Source organism: Ornithodoros turicata, chromosome 1 (assembly GCF_037126465.1).
Source record: "Ornithodoros turicata isolate Travis chromosome 1, ASM3712646v1, whole genome shotgun sequence".
Lineage (NCBI taxonomy): Eukaryota > Metazoa > Arthropoda > Arachnida > Ixodida > Argasidae > Ornithodoros > Ornithodoros turicata.
The window spans coordinates 76433595-76458218 of NC_088201.1; the positions used below are offsets into that span (position 1 = coordinate 76433595).

The following is a 24624-nucleotide window of genomic DNA, read 5'->3' on the forward strand; positions in this document are numbered from 1 at the left end:
TGGTGGACTGGATAGACTGTGTCTGGAGAAAGAGGCCTGGAGCAGAGCTCGGTGTTCGTGCGATGCTGGTTTTAGAATCTTTTTGGTGCAACATCAGTGAGCGTGTCAAGGAGAAGTTGGCGGCGTGCAACACCGATCTGGTAATAATTCCTGGCAGGATGACTTCTCAACTACAGCCGCTTGATGTATGCTTAAACACGCCAATCAAGGACCATGTGCGCGCTGCCTACAATGACTGGCTTGTTTCCGACGGACATGCACTGACGCCGGCGGGACGGCTGAAGAGAGCAACACTTGGAGAACTTGTTGATTGGGTGCGTGGCGCCTGGAAAGCTCTCCCACAGTCGATGGTGGTACATTCGTTCAAGAAGTGCGGAATTTCTAACTCCCTGGACGGCAGCGAGGACGATTACCTGTGGTCGATCGAAAGCGACAAGGAACATTCGGACAGTGAAGCCGAATGAAGATGGAGTCCGCTGAACTAGTCACTAAATACATTGTCCTAATCAACACAGTTATAAAAACGTGTTTGGCGTGCTGTTTCATACCCGCGCTTTAGAATCGGCAACTAAACTTTTTTGGCGATTTTTCCGTGCTAAATTCACTTGCGCGTTACAATCGGGGGCGCGTTAGAATCGTGCAAATACGGTGCATTCGTGCTCTATTTTGTTTTGCTGTGGTGTTTTGTGATTACATACTGTGCTCCAAAAAATGAAGCTTTTTTTCAACTGATGAGGAATCTGCGATGATGACCGCCGCATCCGAAAAGAAAAACGGCATTTCAATCCATAATTTACGAACATCCAGTGCTCGCCACATCAGAATGTACAGTTCACACAAAACTTCACTTTTTTTCTTTTTCCATGCTCCTCAATGGCAAGTACGGCACTGACGTTTGTACTCAATGAAGATTTCCCAACATTCGAGAGTAGGCATGACGTGAAATATGACAAAGAATATCTACGTCTATTTTTGCCCACTTTGAGAATCTTCCATAGAACAAAGCGTGTGCTCTGGAAAGCTGATACGTGTCTGTCTGTCAGAAAACTGAAGTGCATTTCTGTTGTATCCCTTTTTTTTGTCCATATAGTTCTATTGAGTTTGGTGTTGACTAAATGTCCTTGACCATTTTGTATTTACCTTCTGATGTGGAATCACAGTTGTGTCGCATTTGGTCCTGTCCAGTCAAGATTTCCAGGTTGTAAGGCTCTGTCTTAACTTCTACGATAGGATCTTCATTGCTTCGAGATTCCTCTAGAGGTTCTTCTTTGACATGGCACGTCCCAGCTGTCACTCCTAAATGTAAAACAAAACCGGTGAGAAATAAGCCATATAGCGAGTCTTCGAGTCACATGACGACCACTTCCATACAGTGTGGGACAGGGATGGGCAGTACTTAGATACACTGTATTTAAAATAGTATTTAAATTATATAGATACATGTATTTAAAATACGTATTTAAATACAGGCAAGAAAAATGCATTTATACTTAAATACCGTTTTAGGCGTATTTATATTTAAAATATGTACACTTAACTACACATATCTCATCCACCTGTATTTGTGGGCTTCTCTCGATTTCCACATTGTTAGCCCCTACTGCGATGAAGGGTATCTTGGTTAGAGGCTACAGGACACTCATCCCGTGTGTTTGGGAGATTTCTGTCCTTCTAGAAAACAGCGCAATGTGCGAATGAGGCCATCTCCACCCCCTGTTGCTTCTGTCTTGGAAGCAGGGAGAGAGAAATGAGAACCCGAAATTTGGGAAAGATGTGATTCCCACTTACGTCACTTGACAAAGCCTGGTGCCTAAAGGGAACCGTTAAAATGCAACTGTTCGAAGCAGTTCTACTCAGTCATTCACTGGGAACTCTGGACAATGGCTGCAGCGCAGCAGACAGTTTTTGATGGGGAGCTTTTCACTGTCGTCGCTGAAGATGGAAAGTCGAAGGAGGCAAGCAAGCTGGTGTATACGATTGAACGGAAACATCTCCTTGAGTGCGAGGAGCAGCGGGGGAGGGACTGGACAGGAAAGACAGGGGACAAAAACCGACGACGACGACTCAAAACCAGCAAATGAACACTTTATTCAACATAGAGAAAGTGCAAAAAGCGATAACGAGTTCATTAGCTGATTTTCAGTCGTCGTCTGTTCTTGTCCCTTTACCATCCCTAATACCCCCCCTTGCTGCTCCTGAGACTCCAGGAGACGTTTCCGTTCAATGGAAAGTCGGTCCACGCAAAATCCTGAAATCATCACACTGCATCACGGAAAAAATACAGTTAAACCTTGGTATAACGAAGTTGGTAAATTAGGCAATTTACTTCGTTATACAGTTGAACCTCTCAAGAACGAACGTTGATTTAACGAAATCCTGAAATCGACTGATCATACGCCCACAGATTCCGTATGACCGAAGATCTCGTAGGATTCCATATCTCCAGACAGTATCATATGCTCTCTCCAAGTCGAAGAATACTGAGATGCAATACTGGTTTCGTATGAACGCTTCCCGAATTTGTGTCTCCAGACGTACTAGGTGGTCTATTGTCGACCGACCCCCGCGGAAGCCGCATTGGTATTTATTAAAAACGCCCTTATCCTCTAATACGTACACTAAGCGGTTGTTAACCATACGTTCCATAATTTTTGCTACCGAACTGGTCAGTGCAATCGGTCTGTAACTGCTAGGTAATGATGGTTCCTTTCCAGGTTTGAGTATGGGTACGATAACTGCTTCTCTCCATCCAGAAGGTAACTTCCCTTCCCTCCATATCTGGTTAAAAAATTTTAAAAGTGTAGCCTGTGACTCAACTGAAAGGTGTTTGATCATATCAACGTGTATGGAGTCCATCCCAGGGGCTGTTTTCATAGCAATGCACAAAGCCTGTTCAAATTCATCAAACGTGAAATCTGTGTTATAGGGTTCAGTGTCAAATGTGCCAGTGACGATACGTTTATTTTCTTCTCTGCTCTTGTATTTTTAAAAACGTGGACTGTAGTGTGACGAACTAGATATCTCTTGAAAATATTCACCCAGGGCATCTGCTTGTTCGTGTAGGTTCTTGCAAGGTACTCCGTTCACATGAATCATAGGCATCGTAAAACCTCGATAACCACCTCGGATTTTGTTTAGCCTATCCCATATAACTTTAGATGGGGTGTTGCGATTAAGAGATGTAAGAAATTCGTGCCAAGATTTTCTTTTGGCTTTTCGTTGAGTGTGCCACGCTGCAGCACGCTTCCTCTTGAAATCTATAAGATTTTCCAGCGTTGGGAACTTACGAAATTTTCCCCAAGCTTTCCTCTGTTCCTTAAATGACTTTTTACATTCATCAGTCCACCAGGGTTTAGGACGTTTAGGCAGGGAGGTTGTTGTTTTTGGAATAGTTTTTCCAGCAGCATGTATTATTGCCTCCACAATGTTTTGATTCGCCTCGTCGACTGTCATACCAGAGGATAACGATCCCAATAAGCATATTTTTTGGAAAGCTTCCCAATCTGCGCGGGACAGTTTCCACCTCTGCGGCCGCGTTAAAAGAGAATTACAATGTTGTACATACTTCAAGTTTGTCGGGAAATGATCGCTTCCATAAGGATGGTCATTCACTGACCATTCAAAGAGTTGAAATATCGATGCTGTGCAGAACGATACATCTAAACACGAGAAGGTATGATGTAAAGCATTATAATAAGTAGGTGCTCCCATGTTCAGCACGCACAAAGAATGGGCATGTATTACATTTTCAATATGTTTACCACGTATGTCATATCTGTTGCTACCCCACAAGGGGTTATGTGCGTTAAAATCACCGAGAACCACAAATGGTTGTGGGAGTTGCAACAGAAGTCGCTCTAGCTCCAGGGGATCAAAGTCAAAATCTGGAGGGATGTACAAGGAGCATAGAGTAAAAACTTGATCGATGCAGATCTGCACTGCAACTGCCTCAAAACCTGTGACAAGAGGAATTTCTTTTGCTGGTAAATTTTCCTTTGTAAGTATTGCCACGCCTCCAGAGGGGCGCGCTGTGTTAGTCCTCGCTTTAGAGAAAAGATTAAAGTATTTGAATGGGTTTATGTTATTTCCGGGAAGAAAAGTTTCTTGTAGGCATATAGCCACTGAATTGTACCTTTCAGTTATGGCATATACGTCATCCAAGTTGCTCCGTAAGCCTCGGCAATTCCACTGTGTAATGGAAATACTCATTATTAGAAGTGTGCCTTTCTAAAGGCAAAGTAATTTTGTTAGGCTATATTTAAAACTTCAACAACTTATTTAAGTTGTTGTCGTGCCTCTTCCTCTGCCTTTTGAACGTTTCCCTTTTGAAGCCTCTGTTCGGCCATGGAAGCTAGATGTACTCGACACTGACTTCAGCGATGCACGGTCATCTGCATCCGAAAGTTCCATGGGTTGTTGACTTCCGTCTACTGCCATCATTGACTTCCCCCCAGAAGATGGGGTGGCGACAGCCTCCAAAGAGGTTTCTTCCCTGGACTCTGTTTGGCAGGCTACGGAGACTGGCTGCAGTCTCTGCGTACTCCGCCTAGTCTTTTGGGGAATGTTGGGTTGAGACTCCAGCTTAGAATGTGTCCGAGTCTCAACGCACGTCGAGGGTGGGGCCATTCCCCTTCGCACCACCTCCGCAAAGGATCCAACTCTTTGGAAATCAAGCTGTGATTTTGCCGCTTTATACGATATGTTTGGTATTGTTTTAATCTTTAGAATTTCTTTCTCCTGTTGCCATCGAGGGCATGACCTTGAAAAAACTGGGTGATCGCCTGCGCAGTTTAAGCATTTAGCTGCATTAGTACAAGATTCAGGTACATGGTCTTTTCCCGCACACTTTGGGCAGATGGCTTCGCCACGACAAGTTTGGGAACCATGCCCAAAGCGCTGGCATTTAAAGCATCGCCGTGGATTTGGGATGTATGGACGTACTTGGCAATTAAGGTACCCTGCTTTAACTGTAGGTGGGAGAGAATGCAAACAGAACGACAGTATAATGTGTTTTGTCAGGATTTCTTTGCCTTCCCTACGGATTTTTATACGCTGTACCGCGGTGACCCCTTGCGAAGACAAACCTTCTAAAATTTCGTTTTCAGAGCTTGTAAGTAAATCATCATCTGAGATAACACCTTTCACGGTGTTGAGTACACGATGTGGGGTAACACAAACGTCCGTTCCAGCAATCTGCTTGGTGGCTTGCAACGCGTCACTTTGTTTCTTTGTCTGTACCTCAACTTGTAGATCTCCAGAAAGAAGCTTTTTGGCTGAATAGCCCTTTCCTACAATCTTTTCGATGTCTTTTGCAATCACGAATGGAGATATTCTGCTCATTGGCCTCTCAGCGTCGGCTGAATGTACCACCAGAAACCTTGGGAAAGAGAGCTCTGATAGTGAGTGTTCTGCGTGTTTTTTGTCGACCTTTAGCGTGACCTCGGTGCGACTCCTTTTCAGGGGTCGATCTTGTTTTTTGTGATTTGCAGAACCCATGAAGTGGAATAGAAATATTCGGTACTCACGTTATGCCGCCCACCACCGAGCCCAACCAGGGGACGCGTTCAACGCGCCAGCATTTCGGCAAGTACTATACCCTAGAGCAGTGTACTCAGAGAGGTGAAAACGCTGCTCAAGGTTGGTCCTTGCCACTGCCAAGACTTGGAGAGGGAAAAAAAAGGGGATGTAGAAGGAAAGGAAAGAGCAGTAGGAAGGGAGGGAAGTGTAGAGGAGAAGGAGCAGTGACTGAACTGCATAGTCCTGGTCGGACCTCCCAGGACCTCCCAACTACGAGAAGTCAGGGGCCAAAGCGGTGTGTTGCCTTCCCAAAGGGGCCCTTACGGGTCCAACACAACCTCCGGGTTGGCTCAACCGCCAGGACTCCCATTTCCCCGGACACGGGTGAGCTACGTACAGTTCGACGTAGGGGTCTTGACTCCCACAGCGACCCAACCATAATGTGAGAGCGGGCTGCTGCGACAGGTCGGACCTGCCGGGCGATGGGGGCGCCATGTTCCCGACGCCGAGGCGTCGTCAAGTGCTCTCCGAATTTCGGATATTAACTGAGCTGTAAATGATACACTCCGAAAAAATCAGTTTTTTGAAAATAGAATAAACTCCCAAAAACATCCTCCGGTAACACACAGAAATAAACTCTGAAATCCCGGAACCCTAGTGATCGCGTAGGAGAAAGCAGTCGAGGTCATCCGGAGTTACGAAGGTTATGAACGCTCAGAACGATATTGTGCACAAATTACACGTTACCTAGTGTTATGTAATGAATAAAGCTTGCTATTTTGTGCCCTTCTTACCTTAGTACCTGTTTTATGACAAATGACGTTTTGCGGTACGCGCGGCGATGGTAGTGCGGCGGCCATCTTTATTTAACTTGGCGTGTTCCATTTAACGAATATCTCGATTTAGCGAAACAAAGAGCCAGCATGTACAAATTCGTTATATAGAGGTTCAACTGTATCGAACTTTCGTTAAAATGAAACACCATGTATACAGTGCAAAAGAAAACCAGCAACGTACAGCATTTATCGAGAAATAATTTATTTGCGGCAAGAGCAGTCTCTGACCTTTTTCAAGCTGATACCTGTCTGTCGGAAAACTAAAATGCATTTCTGTTGTACAGTCAAAGTCCTTTACAACGAATGCCTTTTTAACGAAAAGACCGTTTTAACGAACGTTTCTTACGGTCCGGTCAGCGCCCCACAGGGCGCAACGTATAATTGGAATCTTTATAACGAAATCCTTTACAACAAAACTACCGCAATAACGAAGTAATTCTGCGGTCCGATTGCCGAAGCGCACGACCCATACGACGAAGTTTCCAAAGAAAATGCTCCTGACACGTGGCAATGGGCCGCGCAGCATGCCGTGCAGTGCCATGCAGCAAAAGGGACTGCTGTCTGTTTTTGGTATTGTGACTGACAGTGTACTGACCGAAAGTGTGCTGCTTTGAACACACTTGTTCAAAAAAAAGTAACAGAGTTTTTTTTAGTCTGAAGAAATAAATGAGTAAATAAGCTTGCATATGTCATGAGCCATCTGAGTTCATAACCGGGCTCTACGGTGCTGTGCATTCAGAAACAAGAACTGCATTGCCCGTGACGGTGGCGACGCTGGTCATCGGCTCCACGAAGCGTGCCATGAACAAACCTCCGCGCAGTTCGTATTCAAACTCGTTCCCAGAAATTTGTTGTCATAGTGGAAACTAATGCGAAACCTAGAGGCCTACAACTCTGTGGTCTGACTTGACTTTGGTCGTTCTCACATGATGCGTGACAGGTTTCTTCCTGAGTCTACCCTAATACGACACCGGCCATCGGCTCTGCGAAGCGTAACCTCCGCGCGGTTCGTATTCAAACTCGTTCCCAGAAATATATTGTCAGAGCGGAAAGTGATGCCCAAATAGGGCATAGGACTCTGCGTTCTGACTTTGGTCGCCCCTGGAGCGGCAGATGTTGCCACACGTGCGTGATAGGTTTCTCCCTGAGCCTACCCTCGTACTATTGCATCGCGACTATTACGGTCAGTTTGAACTGCAATGTTGCTCCACGGTCTTTTTTAACAAAGTCACCTTTATAACGAATATTTTCCGCGGCCCCTTGGACTTCGTTGTAAAGGACTTTGACTGTATACCTCTTTTCATCACGCTATTAAGTTCAGTGTTGACTAAATGTCCTTGACCATTTTGTTCTTACCTTCTGATGTTGATTGACGGCTGTGTCCCATTTGGTCCTGTTCTGACGAGATTGCAATAGTGTGAGGCTCTGTTTTCACTTCCATGATTGGATGTTCCCTCGAAGATTCCTTTCGAGGTTCTTCTTTCACGTGACACGTCCCTGCTGTCACTCCTAAATGTAAAACAAAATGGGGGAGAAGTAAGCCATATTGTGAGGCTTCGAGTCGCATGACGACCACCTCTGTTCTTTTTCCGAACATAGTTTAACTATATTGCACCTAGAGGTGTGTGCTATCGCCAGTAACGAAAAGTTGGGGTACCGCCACAGACAATGATGCATGAGTTGAAGCATGGGAAAGGGCTGTTTGGTGGAGGGGCATACACCCCATGTAGCACCTATAGGGGGGCGCCACAAGCGAATCCCCTAGCGCGACTTGTGGCACACTCCAGGGATGGGCATAAATACATTTTTTTAGTATTTAAATATAAATGCAAAATACTTTGTTGAAAGGGGTATTTAAATACTCTTCATAAATACTTTTTGATATGAGTATTTATATACAAAATATAAATACAGTGTGTAAATAGCTGAACTACCACCACAGATACTGTGAGGAACATGGCATCTGAAAGTGCAGACATAATGATGATCATAACAGCAAATCAGCAAGCCACAATAACATTTCTTCGTTAAATTATCGTTACAATTTTAATATTAATCGAAATTATTTTATATTCGAATCACGCACAGAACTCTCATAACAACTAGAAACCAAGCCAGTGAAGGGGGGAATCTCAACGTGGGAGCCGCCACGATCGGTACGTTAGGCATAGCGTGTTATGAGCGGTGTCTCCTACGAGGTCCATTCTTTCACGGCGCAGCAGGAGGCATGAACCGTACGATACTTGTTCCCTATGGAATCCAAGCGCACACGTGATGGCAAGCAAAACAAACACACTTGGCCCCCTGCATGGCACAGGGAGCCCAAGCGGAAGCGACTTGCATTGGACTGGATACCACTGCTCCGAACGCACCTGCGTCTTCACACGTGGAAAGGCTGTGGCGGAATACGGCCTTTTTACCTGTCTTGCAATCAGATTCGAATGTGAATCCAAAATAACTTACCGAAACCTTGCTATGATACGTTCCCTGGGGACATTCCGTAAAACATACTCACCACCTCACATAATCTATAAGATAATTTACCGTAACTTGACGGAGACTCGTTGCAGTACTGTTCCTGTACGTGGCCCTGTTCATGTAGACATGCAGCATCAGGAGGTTCCAATTTCACTCTCGAAAGCTGAACACCGGACTTTGGGGACAGGCGCATTTCTTGCAGCTGCGGATCCATAGGGATGGGACTCGACAACTCAAACGCACAGGTATCACTCGGATCTTCTTTAATGAGAAGTTAACACCCTTTGTCCCTGAAATGAAACAAAGAGACAAGTGGGTGACAGAATTTTAAAAAATACACACAGGTTGTTTCACCTAATACGATAAAAAAAAAACGTATTGAAAAATCTACTTGTCCAAATATTATGAGCTCAATGCTATTCAGCGTGCCTCACAAAAAATTTGCCAAATTCTTAAAAAAATGGTTCATCACGCACCAAAAAAAAGGCCGGACTGTACGGTGTTACCTTACCAGTGGTGTTAGGATACTCAACCATTTTTGTAATCACTTAATGAAGTGAAAACAATTAGTTTTTTTTATTGTAAGAAATAGAGTGAAAATGTCAATGGGAAAGTTGTAGTGGGCGATACAACGACATGAAACCTGTTGATTGCAACTTTGTACCTGTAAGGGATCCTTTTCGTGCCGGCTCCAAAGACCAGTGCCAGATTTACAGTGGTGGGGAACCGGGGCAGCATACATGGTGGGGGCCCTTCCGCCTCATCAGTACGTTTCATGGTGCTTCATAAGGATAAATTATGGTCATAGAGATGCCTGACCTCGGTGCGAGTATGCCGTGCGATATATACGTATATGTAAAAGTTAAATTACAGCAGTTGGTTCGTTTATTACCACACATTTTCTAGAAGGAGTGTGTCACATTAGCTTTTATAGTTTACATCTTCTAAGATCTCGTATCTACTATCTAGCAAGCTATTCAAGACTACATTACACTGCTAGCGCAAATTGGAACCTTCGTTGACTTCCTTACTCAAAAATCGGTAATGAGCTCCGTAAAATCAAGCTGTTTAAGAATATCCCTTCGTATAACATGCCGTGCGTGAGGCCTACGACAAGGTATTAAGTTGGCCGTGCGTCATGGTTGCCCGATGACTGTTCTTAATGAGCATCAGTATCGATAATGAGTGCTCACAGGAACTTCTGCTACCATCATAGTGAGATATATACTAAGAGCAACTCCACATAAGGGAAAACTTCCTTCACTCGTTCTCTATAATAAGCGTCTAGAGGAACGCTCCTTGGCTGCCGACCTCGTCTTGCAAAATGCTTTAGCACAGACTGAAGTATATACCTCGAGGATGCAGATTTCTCCAAAGAGAACCAGGACGATAGTTCTTCATACCTCCTAAGGTGCCTAAGAACATGAACAACTGAATTATGGGAGTGAACTGTACGAATAAATTTCAACTGGGCTGGTATTTTCCAATTGCACGAAAGTTCTTACTGCATATGTGATTTTTGCCAGAACCCAGAACTCTATCGTTTGCAGAAGAAGCAGTGACAATTGCAGTGGTGGAGGCCCCGGGGCATGCGCCCCATTTGCCCCCCCCCCCCCCCTAAATCCGGCACTGCCAAAGACTAACTTTAGGTCAGCAAATAACGAAGTCGGACCCACGGGCGGAGAGTTTTCAATCTGCCAGAGGGGGCCGGGGTACAACCTCCACCCACCCCCCTTCATGCACAGAGGTCGGGCAGGATGTCGGAATTCCTTGTTGCGATGTCGCAAGGCAAATTTTTACCAGATTACAGAATTTTTTTACAGTAAATTTTTACAGGATTACAGGATTCTTACAGGATTTTTTACAGGATTACAGGATTTTTACAGGAGGTCAGGAAGGGTGTCCGGAATTCCTTGTTGCGACGTCGTGAGACAAATTTTTACAGGATTATCATGATCACTCATACACAACACGCAGTTCTTAGGATATCCCTTGAAACTTTCATCGTAAGTGTCAGCTGGGTAGAATTCCCAAAGGGGTCCTGCCCCCCGATCCCCCTGGAACGTTCCGGGGGGCTCAGGCCCCCAAGCCCCCCCGCAGTCAGCATCCATGGTCACAGTGCTCTCAAGCGTCCCGTTATCGAATGAGGACTAGATATAGTTTTCACTGACATTTTGGCTCGACTCCTCACCCTCCTGCTACAGGTCCCACATCGGTGGTTTGCAAACCCGAAAGTAGGTTTTGAGAAAAATTCCACGAAAGTTATGTTGCCGATGCAGGACCACGTTCCTTTGCCACAGCCGGATTGTTCTTCGAATTTTTTTTCAAAGAATCTAGGTTCTTCCGTACTGATAAGTTCTAAAAGTTTCTTTTTTTACACTGAGTAAAAAAAATAAAAAATAAGCAGCAAAAAGTGGAGCCGTTATGAAACGGGTGGCAATCATAAGGACGAACTACAAGAAGGTAAGAAAAACCAGAAGACAGAACTACCAAAAGTTAAAAAAAACTAGCTCTAAGCTCAATTAATCGCAATAAAATAAAGTTCTTGGTGTTTGCCAAAATAAATCGTCTAAAAAGTGAAACACTGAGAACAATTCTGTATCAACGGTGGCAATATTAACGTTGAAATTAACTTCACTGCTGCCACGGCCGGAAGGAAGTGGACCGCGGAAGGGACAGGTTAGGGTTAGTTCGTTACGACATGCTGCCAACTGATACGGGCAGGTTGCAAATAATTTACTTTCTAATTTATTGAGGCGATGGGGTGCTGACAATTCCTGCCTGCTGATTTATTGAGGTGCCACCATGTTCAATAAACGCATAACCCATAGCGCGGATCTCCGTGATTTCTGCTTTAAGAAAAAAAAAACCTCTCCTCAGCACATTAATTCCCAATGCCTCTCCCGAACTCGACTTTGTTGCTCTACTACTTTATGTAGCAGTTCTAACTTTTCAAATACATTTTGCATTTCTTGATGGCTTGTGACCGTTAATTGGGCCTTTCGACAGTTCGGTTTTCCGACTTTTCGGCCTTCTGAGTGTCTGGTATGTCGATTTTTAGGCCTTTTCATGGGCGTCTTTATGGAACACCAGAGTGGATAAGTGAAGAACGAATGAACATCTTTCACGAGACACATCATTTACACATGGTGTGGTGCATATGCCTTGATGTGAATGCATGTTTTTATTTCTTATTTGAAGAAAACCAGCGCTTATAATTCGCTTTTCCAGGCTTCCGTGTTTTTGAAAAAGAGCAAAACGTAGGAACCCACCCTCCTTTGTTGGCACACGTTACAACATTTAATTATACTCAAGGCGAATTCTGCAGGCCAATGTCACATGGCTAGATAGAACTCACGGTGCATGTCTAGTTTAGCGGCGCCACTCGATTTCAAACTTCTAATCTACATACCTGGATAGAATTTTGCATGGTGCATCGTAATCCAAAATAATCAAGCGGCGGTCGGTTCCACGAATTCCTCCAGAGATCAGTTTCCCCAGGAAAGTTTCGGCAGCGGCGACCATGTCATCTCCATGCGCCCATTGTTTACGTATGACAGCTTATGCACACCTCGCACTCTTCCCAGCATGCCTTTCGCCTGTTCGTTGCTAAGACGCACAGCAACTCCGCTATCGGACGATCAACTCCGCTATCGGACGATCAACTCCGCTATCGGACGATCAACTCCGCTATCGGACGACAGTCGGCCTCCTCCTCACGCAATTGCTCCGCGCCAAAATTGGCACTGTCTTCTGTCAGCACAGTCTCAAACAACTGCGGGGGGGGCTACCGCCCCCCCCCCCCGCGTGTAATATGTACTGACCTGGCCTAACCTAACCTCACTACACTTCGTTTAGTGAGGAAAACCAAGCTCTATGGCTGACGCGTAGGAGTACCATAAATGATACCCGTCGAGATCTAGTGCTTTCATTGTGTATTCTTGGCAACGAGCGAGAGGGAACAGGCGAAATGCATGCTGGGAAGAGCGCGAGGTGTGCGTAAGCTGTCATACGTAAACAATGGGCGCATGGAGATGACATGGTCGCCGCTGCCGAAACTTTCCTGGGGAAACTGATCTCTGGAGGAATTCGTGGAACCGACCGCCGCTTGATTATTTTGGATTAGATGCACCATGCAAAATTCTATCCAGGTATGTAGATTAGAAGTTTGAAATCGAGTGGCGCCGCTAAACTAGACATGCACCGAACTCACTTGTGTTCTGAAGATGGAATCCTGTTTTTCTCAACTGGCTCGAGCATGGGGTGTGTGTGTCCTGCTCCTTGGTGTTCTGTCCTGGTTGCTTCTCCAATTGTTATTCGTCCCCGACAATCCTGAAGCACTAGGATAGCACGGAACAAAGGATGTTATCCATAGTAATAATAATAACTGGGAAGTAGATTTACACGTAATGTCAGACAGCCTCTTTGTGTAGCGACGATCCCAATATCGTCTCCATTGACAGAGCACCACATTTACTTCGCCTCGAAATGAAGAGTAAATGCTGGTTCTAAGCAACACTTGAAGCTACTTTGCCATTACTAGAAGCGTGCTAGGAACTTTGAAGTTTGTGCCGCGAACATGTTTACATGAGAGAAGAGAGAACTGATGTTCTGAGGCTGGAACAACATAGAAAGGACAAACACATACAAAGTAATCGGTAATAACACATACGGTAATCCAGAAGATATGGGTTCGAATCCTACAGCTGGCTAACCTTTTCAGTGACTTTCATCTTTCATCTTTCATGTTTACATGTTTACTTACCGCCATAGAAGAAAGAAGAAAGGAGGAAAGAATGGTGCCGATGTCGTTGCTTGGCGCTAAGTGTAAAAAGAGATAAAATATGATGATACGTCTAAGAACTATACCATCGCGTTTTCTGGCACGTATTTTGAAGAATTTTATTCCCGATATCCCGGAACTCATGTTAATTTTCGTGTACGCAACAGAAAAAGCGTGATGATCACGATGACTTACTTCGAGTCCGTGTGTCCCGCGTCAAAATTCAATAGATATATCGATGACGAGAAGAGATTTGTGGTAACTAAAATTGCACCTAAATAGTACACACAACATGAAAAGCCAACTCAAACTACTTCTAATTTGTTCTTCGGTATTTTGTATCTCTTTTCACATGCCCTTCACCACCTTCCATCGTCGATATCATTTCAAGCGTTGTGTGCAGTACTCGTGTGCAATTGATAACCGATCTGTCTTCAATGTACACAGCCACATTATACATACATCTGTTGACAGCACGTTTGGCTCCAGCAGATGGTCGTAGCAGACGACGCTGACATCGTCGTCAACACACTTGATTCAGTTGCGTACATAAAAATTAACACGGGTTCAGTGATATTAGAAATTAAACCCTTCCAGATACGTGCCAGAAACAGCGGTTATGTTGTTCTTAGACGTATCATTATATTTTATCCCTTTTTACTTTCGGCGCTATGCAAGACATCGGCATCATATTATTCTCCATGGCGGCAAGTGAACAAAAATGTTGCGCACCACGAACGTTTCCTTTCCTAGTGATGGCAAAGTAGTTTCAAGTGTTACTTCGGCGCATACTGAGCAAGTGCTGCTAAGGAACATATGACGAGGGTCCCGAAATATGCAACGGTCACATGTCGAACATCGAGTTACACCTAATCCCCTTTGTCACAGGGCAGACTTGTTTTGAAGTCACAGGTGCGAGGATAACATTTAACAATGAAGTCGTTGTTCTTTGTATCCAGCTCGCTAGGACTGTACTGCCCTCCGAAGAAACTCACAAGTGTTTGCCTTCGTTCCTTGCAAACCGGACTACCTTGTAGTAGTTCTCCTGCTTGATGACAATGTTTGTGTTGACATTGTGTTGACATTGATGTTCACACGAGGGACCGGGGAGAAATCCACTGCCGAGCATTCGCAGAGGATGATGGATGGGAGGTCCGTCTCTAAGAACGCGCACTCTGGTTGAAAAGAAAAATTGTCGCTTTGTACGTTGGGGGTACGTTTCATCTCAAACATTCCAGAATGCAGGAATCCGTACTAAAAGCTATTTACGGGACAAAGCGACGCATGCATATGCAAAACCTCTCGTAATCTTAATCTGTCTGTCGTCGTTGTACCGTACGGTAAGGTCATATTTCCACGCATTGCTCTAGCGGGTATCGTATTTGGAGATCCACTTGCTCGTAGCAAAAACCCTCGTTTTCCATATTTTTTTCTCGCTTCGTGAAGACCCGTACACGACTTCTCCGTTTTTTTATCGCGCTTTTGTTCGACTACCGTCCGTTCAGCGGTTACGGTTGCAAGACAGGCCCTCGAAGGAAGAAAAAAAAAACTGTCAAAAGACGCCGACCCGTCCCCAAGTCCCCCGCCGACACGGGGGCGAATGTTCAGCAGTGGAATTCCAGGTCCCCTGCAGATCGGAGAAGACGCATGTTTTGATGACGTAGGCTGCAATGTCTACACCATTATGTATCCCTCATGTGAACCCGCCCTAAGACCGCCGCTAAGAGCCGACAAGCTCAAAACTGCCGTCTCCTATCAGATCGGCGTTCCAATGATGGCCGTGGTGGGAGACAAAGTACTCCATATGTGCACTTTGTTTAGCTGGGTGAGGGCAGTACTATTTTTGAAGCATGATACAGGCAAGCTTGTCTGTCCGATAGGTGGCCATACAAAGACGACCTGAATCAAGTGTGCCGAAACATGCAACATTGTCATTGGTAATGCGTAGAGAAGTGTTGGGATATATGTTGCAATGCATTCTAAAAATGTGCATTTTGTACAAACACCCTGGCTGTACTCATCAGCCTTCATATCTTCCACGTCACGTGTTCAAACTAGGAAGGATTCTTCTAATACCAGTGTCGTATTTCTTTCTCGATAAGACACACCGTGTACGCAGGGTTTCGTCAAAAACCTCCCACCTGCACCTCTTCTGTCTCAACGTGGAATCCATTCCAACGTAGCTGACCCTCTGAGAAACAGTGAGTCGGGGTTTCCATCAATACCCCTTTAAAGGTTTTCATGTTCTGCGAGCGTACGAAAACCGTCGCTGTGTCCGTTTCACTTCCAGACCCAATTTTCTCTCGTAATTTACGTGGGCGAGGGCAGCGCTAAGGAAGAAGCAAGAGATATTTGCGTCTACGAGTTCATCAGACTGCCAGGACCTTCGGGATCTCAACCGCAAGAAATGCGGCTCTCCCCAGAGTTGAGTGGTCAGCCCGTGAGAGTAAAATCGGAACCTCTTGATCCATCATGCCTACCAGAAGAGGACCAGGTACATCAACGGCGCTGCGGTGAGTATCCATCAGGAGGTGATGCTTATGGTAAAATCCTTGTAAACTATGCACTCAAGTGGGGTATGTTTTATAAATAAACTATGGTTGTTCGGTTTAAAAGCCTGAAACGAATTCGGGAGGGAAAATCGTCCGCTGTCATGGCTCCCACTGGTCCTTGAAACGCTTGAATACCCTCGAATTTCAAAATGCAATTTTTGCGGTTTTGGAAAACCCTGCGATTTTTCAAAGTCCTTGAAAACCCTCGATTTTGCTTTTTTTTTTTTTTTTTCTGTTATTCTCACGGAGCTGGCAGTGCAAATTCCACTTATCCTGAACTATCCGTGGTTTTGAACTGTAGTTTCAAAACCACGGGATTAGTACTCCTTGCAATAGGAATATAACCTAACAATACGGACCAAATTAATTTGCACAATGCCACCACTTAGATGAAAAACACACTGAAAACAGAGCTGCCTTTTTTTCTTTTTCACTTTTTTTTACAGAAATGTGAAGTCCCTCACAGATAACCAGAGACCCAAGAAAAACTATGCACAGTATGTCAACAGAAATACTCTAAAATATTAGTAAAAATTCGGCTTTAGCCCCACCTGCTTGATTGTCGCAAAGAACAGTTCCCGCCTTTTGTTTTAATTTCTTTCCACCACTTTGACCTTGATGCTGGTGATAACTGTCTTATCACAAAGAAGGTGAAACAAATGAAACTTCCTCCTCTAGACACACACTTTGTATGCGCTTCTTCGCGAAAATCAAGCAGGTGGGGCTGAAGCATAATTTTTACTTTTTTAAACAACATTTCTGTCTAGATACTGCGCATAGTTTTATTTATTTATTTATTTGTGATACTTCTGGCATAGTGCAGTAGGAGGAGGGGCATTCCCAAAATACAAATCATTAGAACATCTTGAACAAAAGGGAAAAAGGAAGAAACACATATACATACAACATACAGTAAATAAGAGTAGAAGGAACACTCTATGTTATATAAAAGTAGTAGCTAAAAACTACTGCGTTTTATGTGTTGCTGTGTACCTGAAAATAAAAAAACAGGCTAGTGAATGCCTCAACGAAAGATGGCAGGGTGTCACATGCAACAACATCCGCGGGTAAGTGGTTCCAAACATCTATGGTCAAAGGAAAAAAACTAGTTCTTCAGTGCGGAACTTATATTGCTCGATGAGCTTTGCGTGCTTCAGACGTGAACTACCCCGCTGAGAAAAACATACATAGGTATTCATTCGCCTGGATACAGGTTTGGTCATAGCAGATACTCCAAAGTAACATTAAGTGCTGAATTTTGGTTCTCACTTTGAGGGAGGGAAGACCAGCCGCAGCTAAGAGTCCAGTCGGAGAAGTCGGGAAAACTGGTTAAATATAAAACGAACAGCCCGTCGCTGAACTTTTTCTATGCCCTGTATTGCGCTGTTAGTTACGGGAAACCATACTACCGATGCATAATCTAAGACAGAGCGGACAAGTGTTACATAAGCAAGTTACCGAGAGATACGATTGGAGTCTTTCAAGGTCCTCCTTAGATAAAACAGCCTCTGGTTAGCCCTACCTATTACGGTGTGAAGATGACGGTCCCAGCGACGATCATCTTGTACGATAACGCCTAGATATTTGTACTCTTTGGCGGATGCCAGTACTTCGTCCTTTATCTTGTAAGGGTAGTCAAATATCGATTTCGTTTTGCAAGTGATGCTCATCTTCACACTCTTTGACGTGTTCAAAGACATCTGCCACTCAGTACACCAAGCAACGACAGAGTCGATCCCATTTTGGAGCTCTACTTGATCGCTTCTACTGTTAACCTCCATGTACAGTATGCAATCGTCAGCAAAGAGTTTGACGTTAACACGGATGTCCCTAGTTATATCACTGATGTAAACGAGGAACAACAGCGGGCCCAAGACTGACCCTTGCGGTACGCCCAATGTTGGGTCTGCGGTTATCCGTGGAGGACTTCATATTTCTGTAAAAAAAACTAAGGTTTGCTTAGCAATTTTCAAAATTCAATCAAAAACATAAATTTCTCGCAATTAAAAATTGTCCAAAGCCTTCCTCAATGGCGTCAAAAGTTCTCAGAAGGTAATTGCCGAAAGTCCCACAATCCTCCGGCAAGTACGTTGCCAGTTAGAATTTTTTATCACTTTAGGTGAAACACCCTGTATTATGTCCTTCTATTGTGCTCCACTATGTCCAGCTGCACATGTGGACGTCATACGTCATTGCCTTTCACGATGACACCATCGGGCGTGCAAGACATGCCGTGACTGGTGCACTAATATTGTACACGTGCCACATCTCTGCGCTCTACAGTCGTAGTCGTCCTCAAAATGGATGATGGCACACTGCTCCACGTACCGCCCATAGCTTACTGCTTTTCTGTTCTGAAGATTGAGGTGCTTACGGTGAACGTGATGCAGCAGGCCGCATACAGGCAACACTGCAGAGTGTGCTATGAGCCCGAGAAAAAGTGCCCACTCCTCCCACTAAAGGATTCGCTGGTGGTGCCCCCATAGGCGCCGTGCTGGGCGTACGCCCCTTCACCCTTACATAACCCAAATCCGTTCATCCAACAACCCTTTCCCACGCACTGGCTGTGGCGACGCCCCGACTTCGTTACTGGCGATGGCGCACACCTCTATGTGCAATATAGCTTAACAAACAGCTATAGATTCAGAAAAGGCACGGAGGTGGTCGTCACTCGAAGCCTTGCAATGTTGCTTACTTCTCTCCTTCTTGCTTTACTTCAGGAGTTACAGCTGGGATGTGTCACATTAAAGAAGAACCTCGAGAGGAATCTTCAAACACAGGTCCAATCATGGAAGTCAAGACGGAGCCTTACAATGTTGCAATATTGACAGAACAGGACCAAATGGGACACAGCTGTGATTCAACATCAGAAGGTAGGTAAATACAAAATGGTCAAGTACATTTAGTCAACACCAAACCTAATAGCGTGACAAAAAGAGGGCTACAACAGAAATGCATTTTAGTTTTCTGACAGACAGGTATCACGTTCCATGCACGTGTTCTGTTCAATGAAAGACTCTCAAACCTATGGAAAATAAACATGGAGATTCTCTATAAAATTTCACATCACTGTTGCATCTCAATATAAGGAAATGGATAATGACCAAGTTGCATTTTTTGTGCTCATGGGGCTCCAGTGTAATAGATGTGTTCCATATGTTTCGCCTCTTTTTCTTAGTTACACAACTGCTAGGAATTCCTTTTATTAATTAGGTATTGTGTGTAAAAAAATCCAAGCTTCGAAAACTGTGGTCGATTCTGAAGCCATTCCAGAGGTGTTCAGCTGTGTTAGCTCCTCTTCCGGATTTTGTGATCCACATTTAAAAAGGGATTTCATTTGGTGCACTGAAAATAAATCTGGATTTAAAGTGATTTGATTTACTCAAATAAATTTAAATCTGGACATGATTCGGATTTGATGTAAATCCGTTTTGTCTCCCGAAATCCCTCACACTATACGGAGGTGGTCGTCACGTGACTCAAAGCCTCGCAATGTAGCTTACTTCAGTGTTTTACTTCAATAATGTTTTACTTCAGGCATGACAGCTGGGATGTGTGACATTAAAGAAGAACCGCAAGAGGAATCTTCGAGTGAACATCCATTCATAGAAGGCAAAACGGCGCCTTGTGACGTTGCAGTCTTGACTGGACAGGACGAAATGGGACACAACTGTCAATTGACATCAGAAGGTAAATACAAAATGGTCGAGGAGATTTAGTCAACACCAAACTCAATAGCACGATATGGATAAAAAGTGGGATGCAACAGAAATGCGCTTTAGTTTTCTGGCGGACAGACAGACACGTATCAGCTTTCCAGAGCACACACTGTTCTAGGGAAGGTTCTCAAAGCTGGCAAAAGAGACGTGGAGATTCTTTGTCAAATATCATATCATGCTCACTCTCGAATGTCGGGAAATCTTCATTGAGTAAAAACGTCATTGCCGTACTTGCCATTGAGGGGCATGGGAAAAGAAAAAAAGTGAAGTTTCACGTGAACCGTACATTCCGATGTGGCGAGCACTGGATGTTCGTAAGTTACGGATGGAATTTCGGACGTGGCAGCCATCATCGGTTGAAAAAAGCTTCATTTTTTGGACCACAGTGATCACAAAACACCACAGCAAAACAAAATCGAGAACAAATGTAATTAAGGGGCAATTGCATAGTTCTCGCAGCAGTGGTTTTGCATGCTTGATGCAACAGTTACATCATTTCATGTGACAACACCAATAACCCATAACGTTAACGTTACGGAGACGTGACTTCTCCCTCCCTCCCCAGGGGAACAGGATTCTCCTCCCCTCTCACGCGCACATGGGATGTCGTAAATAGGTGTCAGCTGCCTGCGGGCTTCGTTAAATAGGACGTGTCGGACGAAAGCATTTCGTTAAACCGAGCGCAGGTATGCATTGTCGTTTATGTGGAATTGTGTGTGCAATGGAAATAATACGTTAAAACGGAGAATTTTGTTAGACCTACGTTTGCATAAACAGCCACATATACATCGAATATACAACAAATTATTAGGGAAGTATGCGATGTCGCGAGTGCATCAGAATCCTTGCAGGTGTCTAAAAAAGGTCAGTATATGCAGGATTCACCGGGAGTCGTTCGTTCTTTGGATGATGCACGGAAAATTGTACTTGAAACATATTTCTCATGAAGTTTAGATATGGACAGTTCTCATTAACCTTCCAAGACCAGGTTGCTATCCTCGACAGCTGCCACATTTATACGTTTGAAATGGCCCAGGAGTACCGTAGTTTCACGCATAGAAGCCGCAGCACAGTCGCGATCAAGTCGTGAGAAAGTTGTTGATTCCGTTTGGAATGAGGAAAAATAAGATGGAGGTTGTGGCGCTCATAAAGGGAGGCTGACAAGTGCCATTCATTTCATTAATCGCTGCTGCACTGGATCTCGCACACTCCCAGTGAAATTGAGTAATCCATAACTGGAGATATCCAACTGTACTTACCCGTATTGAATGACGTTAAAATCTGGGCAGGTTGGTTATCCGTCTAAAAGCGATAAAACCCCATTGCTGGGTAGTGTAGTCATCATCGTAGTTGTTTGTCCCTTGTCCTTTTTTACCCAGCACTGGGGTTTTATCGCTTTAAAATGGATTCACTCAGCCTTCAATGAAGGTTCACTCATAGCTAACAGATCTACCGCTTCTGCGAGATGTCTTACTCGGATCATGAGCCTATCCAACAACATCTTGTTGTGCGGCGATAAAGTGCTGTTCTAGTTGGTTTCCATTCCGCAAGCGTACGATAGGGGAAAAGCAACAAAAAAAGAAAGAAAAACCTGCATAAGCATAGCTCTGCGCGTTCGCCCGCTACTCCGGGTAAAATGATAAGGAATGGTATGATGCCACATCTAAAGATGCAAAATGTCTGGAAATTTTAATCGCTCGAAAAAAACTGGTTTTCTTCGGGGTTTTTCCGAAAAATTTGAAAAAATGGTGTAATGGTGGCCCGGATAGGAAAGAGCAGCCAATGAAAAACGCTCAATATGATTGACAGGTCGAGCCTCTTTTTCAGGCTCCTCCTAATGGCCAGGCATTGTGGCTTTCTGACTGCCACGAATGCAGATTTGCATATCATTTGCGCAGCTTTTGTCTGTGGATCTCGTCTGCCCGAAGTGGATAATTCGTGAGTGAGGATGGAATTGCAGGGGAAACCATGACGTTGCATTCTGTAAATTAGGCTGCGCTCGTGGATGCTGAATGAATGAATTTCAGCTGGCATAAGCATTGGTCATATACAGATCTGCAGGATTGGCACAGACTTCGTGTTATTATGAAAGTCAAAGAAACAGTTGTAGGTAGTGCTTTATTTGTACACCGACTATAGTTCCTCTCGCCATCAGTCGCCTAGTCCCCTGACTGTGATACTTTCGTTAATGTTTAACATTTCGATTGCTTATGGCATCATTCGAACACAGTCCACTCTCAGGACCTTGCCTGAATGAGGCTTGTCATGAAGCACACGCTGTGGTTCCCGTTTCTTTACCGTTTTCTTTGCGTTCCTGTGAAATCCACTGTCTCTCGAATTTATAGTAAGGATGAGTGTTGCAAGCATCTCAGAATGAAGGATCTCTTCAACATTGGAAAAGACTGTACACTTTTGGGAGGGCCTATGGAAGGGCAAATCCAGCTGAAAAAGCTAATCCTTGTTATTGAAAATCTGCTTATACCCAAAATGCACTGACGCAGGATCCACATCTCGCGCAATTGTGATTAGGCGGCAATTGCGATCGTCCTCAGGTGTGGACAAGGCGAGTCTCGGCGACAGAGATCAACAATGCAGACACTTGTCCCGCGTTCGCGAACATGATTACACACTTCAAGGAGGGTTGGTACAGGCGCAGTGGCTTCCTTTCACTTCTTCGTCTTCTCTCTACTCGCACTGCCGGTTCCGGGTTGGCACGATGGCGGTGATGGCAGTGGCACGAACGAAGAAAACAACATGTACAGACGCTGAAATAGCTGAAGTAGCATTTGCATTAATGTGAATATATTTCAAGTAGACATCCTGGACCAATGTTTCCTTTTAATTTGAAACTTCAGTAGGTACTGTGCAAAGCTCTCACCAGACGGCGTCAAATGAAAACCTGGATCACGAACGTGAAGTGCGGATGGCGCGGCGTGTCCAACGGGATTGCGCCGTCCAAGACTGCGGGTCGATCCAGATCGTGTGCGACAGTGCGCTTTGGGTATTAGAATCCCACAAGTCACTCCTGGCCAGGGTGTCCAACCGAAAGGTGTTTCAGCTCAAAGAAAATGGTTCGGTTCCTGTTGTGCTACTGAGTAAAAGTCAAGAACTGCTCGAAACCAGTTCAACGCAGTTCAGTCTCACGTGGTGTAGGGTGAACAGATTGTAGCAAAAATAATCCCCTATATCCTTCCCAAAAGAGAGAGACACAGAGAGTACAGCCTTGAGGTATCGAAACAATACGAAGATTTACGAAAAATTTCAGCAACATGCAATGAATGACGAGGCTGCGACTGCCTGGAATCCAGCTTTGGGCTTTCCGCCTGAAAGTCTGACTCTCTACCTCACAGCCAATACAGGAGGGGCAGGGGAGGAGCCACTTTGATCTTACGGCCTCGGTAGTGCACAACGGGATTATTCGTTGAGTCATACATGAACAACCTGACGGCAAACGCGGCGCCATCGAGTTCTTCCAAAAATTGTCAATCAGAGATGCGCCTGTAATGGTATGCCCCCTTAATTTCCGATTGCAAAATTTGAGGAGCAAGAGAAATCGCTGGCTTGCTCCATGTAAAGGACCAGCCCAGAGGCACTTGTGATCGGAAATCTTCAGTATGTACTTCTTCAATGGCACAGTTGAAGATCAGCACGATGACCGTTGAGCCACAGCTTGACAATGCTCTACTAGTCACGACGAACGGTCGGCCAGACCAGAGCAAGCCATCTGAACCTCCATACACATTGAAAGACAGCTTGAAACACCACATGCTTGCACAGTGTTGCAGTGAGTCTGAAATGTGTCCCGTTACTTCTCCACCGGATGGTCAGATGGGAGAGGAGGGTTTTACGTACGACATCTGTACCCCTGCATTCTCGCGACCTGGGAGCAACGAGAGTCACGTGTCAAAGCGTACTGACGAGAAGTCACGCATGTCTGATCTGTGTTCTGCACAGTTCCACCAGAACACGAGCCTGTGCTGTCACAGGCGAACACATGTAGGCGAGAAGCCAGCTGTGAAGATCAGCCAGATTGCACACCCGCAGCTTCATAAGCAAGCTCACATGGGCAAAAAGCCATAAAAGTGTGACGCCTGCCTTGTAGAGTTCAGCAAGAAGTGGTGCCTACAGTGTCACAAGCAGGCACATGCACATAAGAAGGCATACAAGTGCAATGTCTGCCCTGCGGAGTTCAGCCGGTGGGGTCAACTACATCAACACAAGCAGACACGCATGGGCGACAAGCCATACAAGTGCGATGTCTGCCCTGCGGAGTTCAGCCGGTGGGATCAACTACATCAACACAAGCAGACACACACGGGCGAGAAGCCATTCAAGTGCAATATGTGCCCTGCGGAGTTCAGCAGAAGTGGGAACCTGCAGCAGGACAAGCGAACACACACGGGCGAGAAGCCATACAAGTGCGACGTCTGCGCTGCGCAGTTCAGGCAGAGAGGGCACCTACTGAACCACAAGAGGGTACACACAGCCGAGAGGCCATACTAGTGCGATGTCTGCCCTGCGAAGTTCAGTCATATAGCGCACTTACAAAAGCACAAGCAGACACACCCCCGGCGAGAAGCCATACAAGTGCAATGTCTGCCCTGTGGAGTTCACCGATAGCGGGTGCTTACAGCAACACAAGCGGACTCACACGGGCGAGAAGCCATACAAGTGCGATGTCTGCCCTGCGGAGTTCAGTCATAGAGTGCACCTACGAAAGCACAAGTGAACACACACGG

General features: G+C 45.0%; 2 protein-coding genes and 1 long non-coding RNA gene across 3 annotated transcripts in view; 1 reads left to right on the forward strand and 2 right to left on the reverse strand.

The window, feature by feature from the left end:
- Positions 1–8898, reverse strand: part of LOC135378412 (zinc finger protein 883-like) — a 33844-nt gene extending 24946 nt beyond the window's left edge. Inside the window, exons 1-2 of the mRNA XM_064611442.1 lie at positions 7710–8898; positions 1141–1296 (exon numbers count right to left, since the gene is read on the reverse strand). Coding sequence (XP_064467512.1) covers positions 1141–1296; positions 7710–7950 — 397 coding nt within the window. The 5' untranslated portion in view covers positions 7951–8898. The remainder of the gene's footprint in view (positions 1–1140; positions 1297–7709) is intronic.
- A 10-nt stretch (positions 8899–8908) lies between these two features.
- On the reverse strand, positions 8909–13575 carry LOC135378413 (uncharacterized). Its single transcript, XR_010418366.1, has 3 exons — positions 13504–13575; positions 13045–13171; positions 8909–9121 (listed from the first exon to the last, which is right to left on the reverse strand). It is a non-coding gene; the product is annotated as an uncharacterized LOC135378413 (long non-coding RNA).
- A 745-nt stretch (positions 13576–14320) lies between these two features.
- LOC135376331 (zinc finger protein 708-like) lies at positions 14321–24388 on the forward strand. Its single transcript, XM_064608882.1, has 8 exons — positions 14321–14526; positions 15734–15815; positions 15905–16127; positions 18887–19039; positions 19704–19856; positions 22744–23039; positions 23522–23669; positions 23988–24388. Exons 3-8 carry the CDS (start codon positions 16022–16024, stop codon positions 24386–24388), a joined length of 1257 nt encoding a protein of 418 aa, XP_064464952.1. The 5' UTR covers positions 14321–14526; positions 15734–15815; positions 15905–16021.
- The last annotated feature ends 236 nt before the right edge of the window (positions 24389–24624 follow it).

Coding starts and splice junctions, on each gene's coding strand:
- LOC135376331 (XM_064608882.1), top strand. CDS start 16,022: ATGCGGCTCTCCCCAGAGTTGAGTGGTCAGCCCGTGAGAGTAAAATCG. Junction 16,128..18,886: donor GGTACATCAACGGCGCTGCG/GTGAGTATCCAT, acceptor GCTTTACTTCAG/GAGTTACAGCTGGGATGTGT. Junction 23,040..23,521: donor TCAGTCTCACGTGGTGTAGG/GTGAACAGATTG, acceptor TCAATGGCACAG/TTGAAGATCAGCACGATGAC.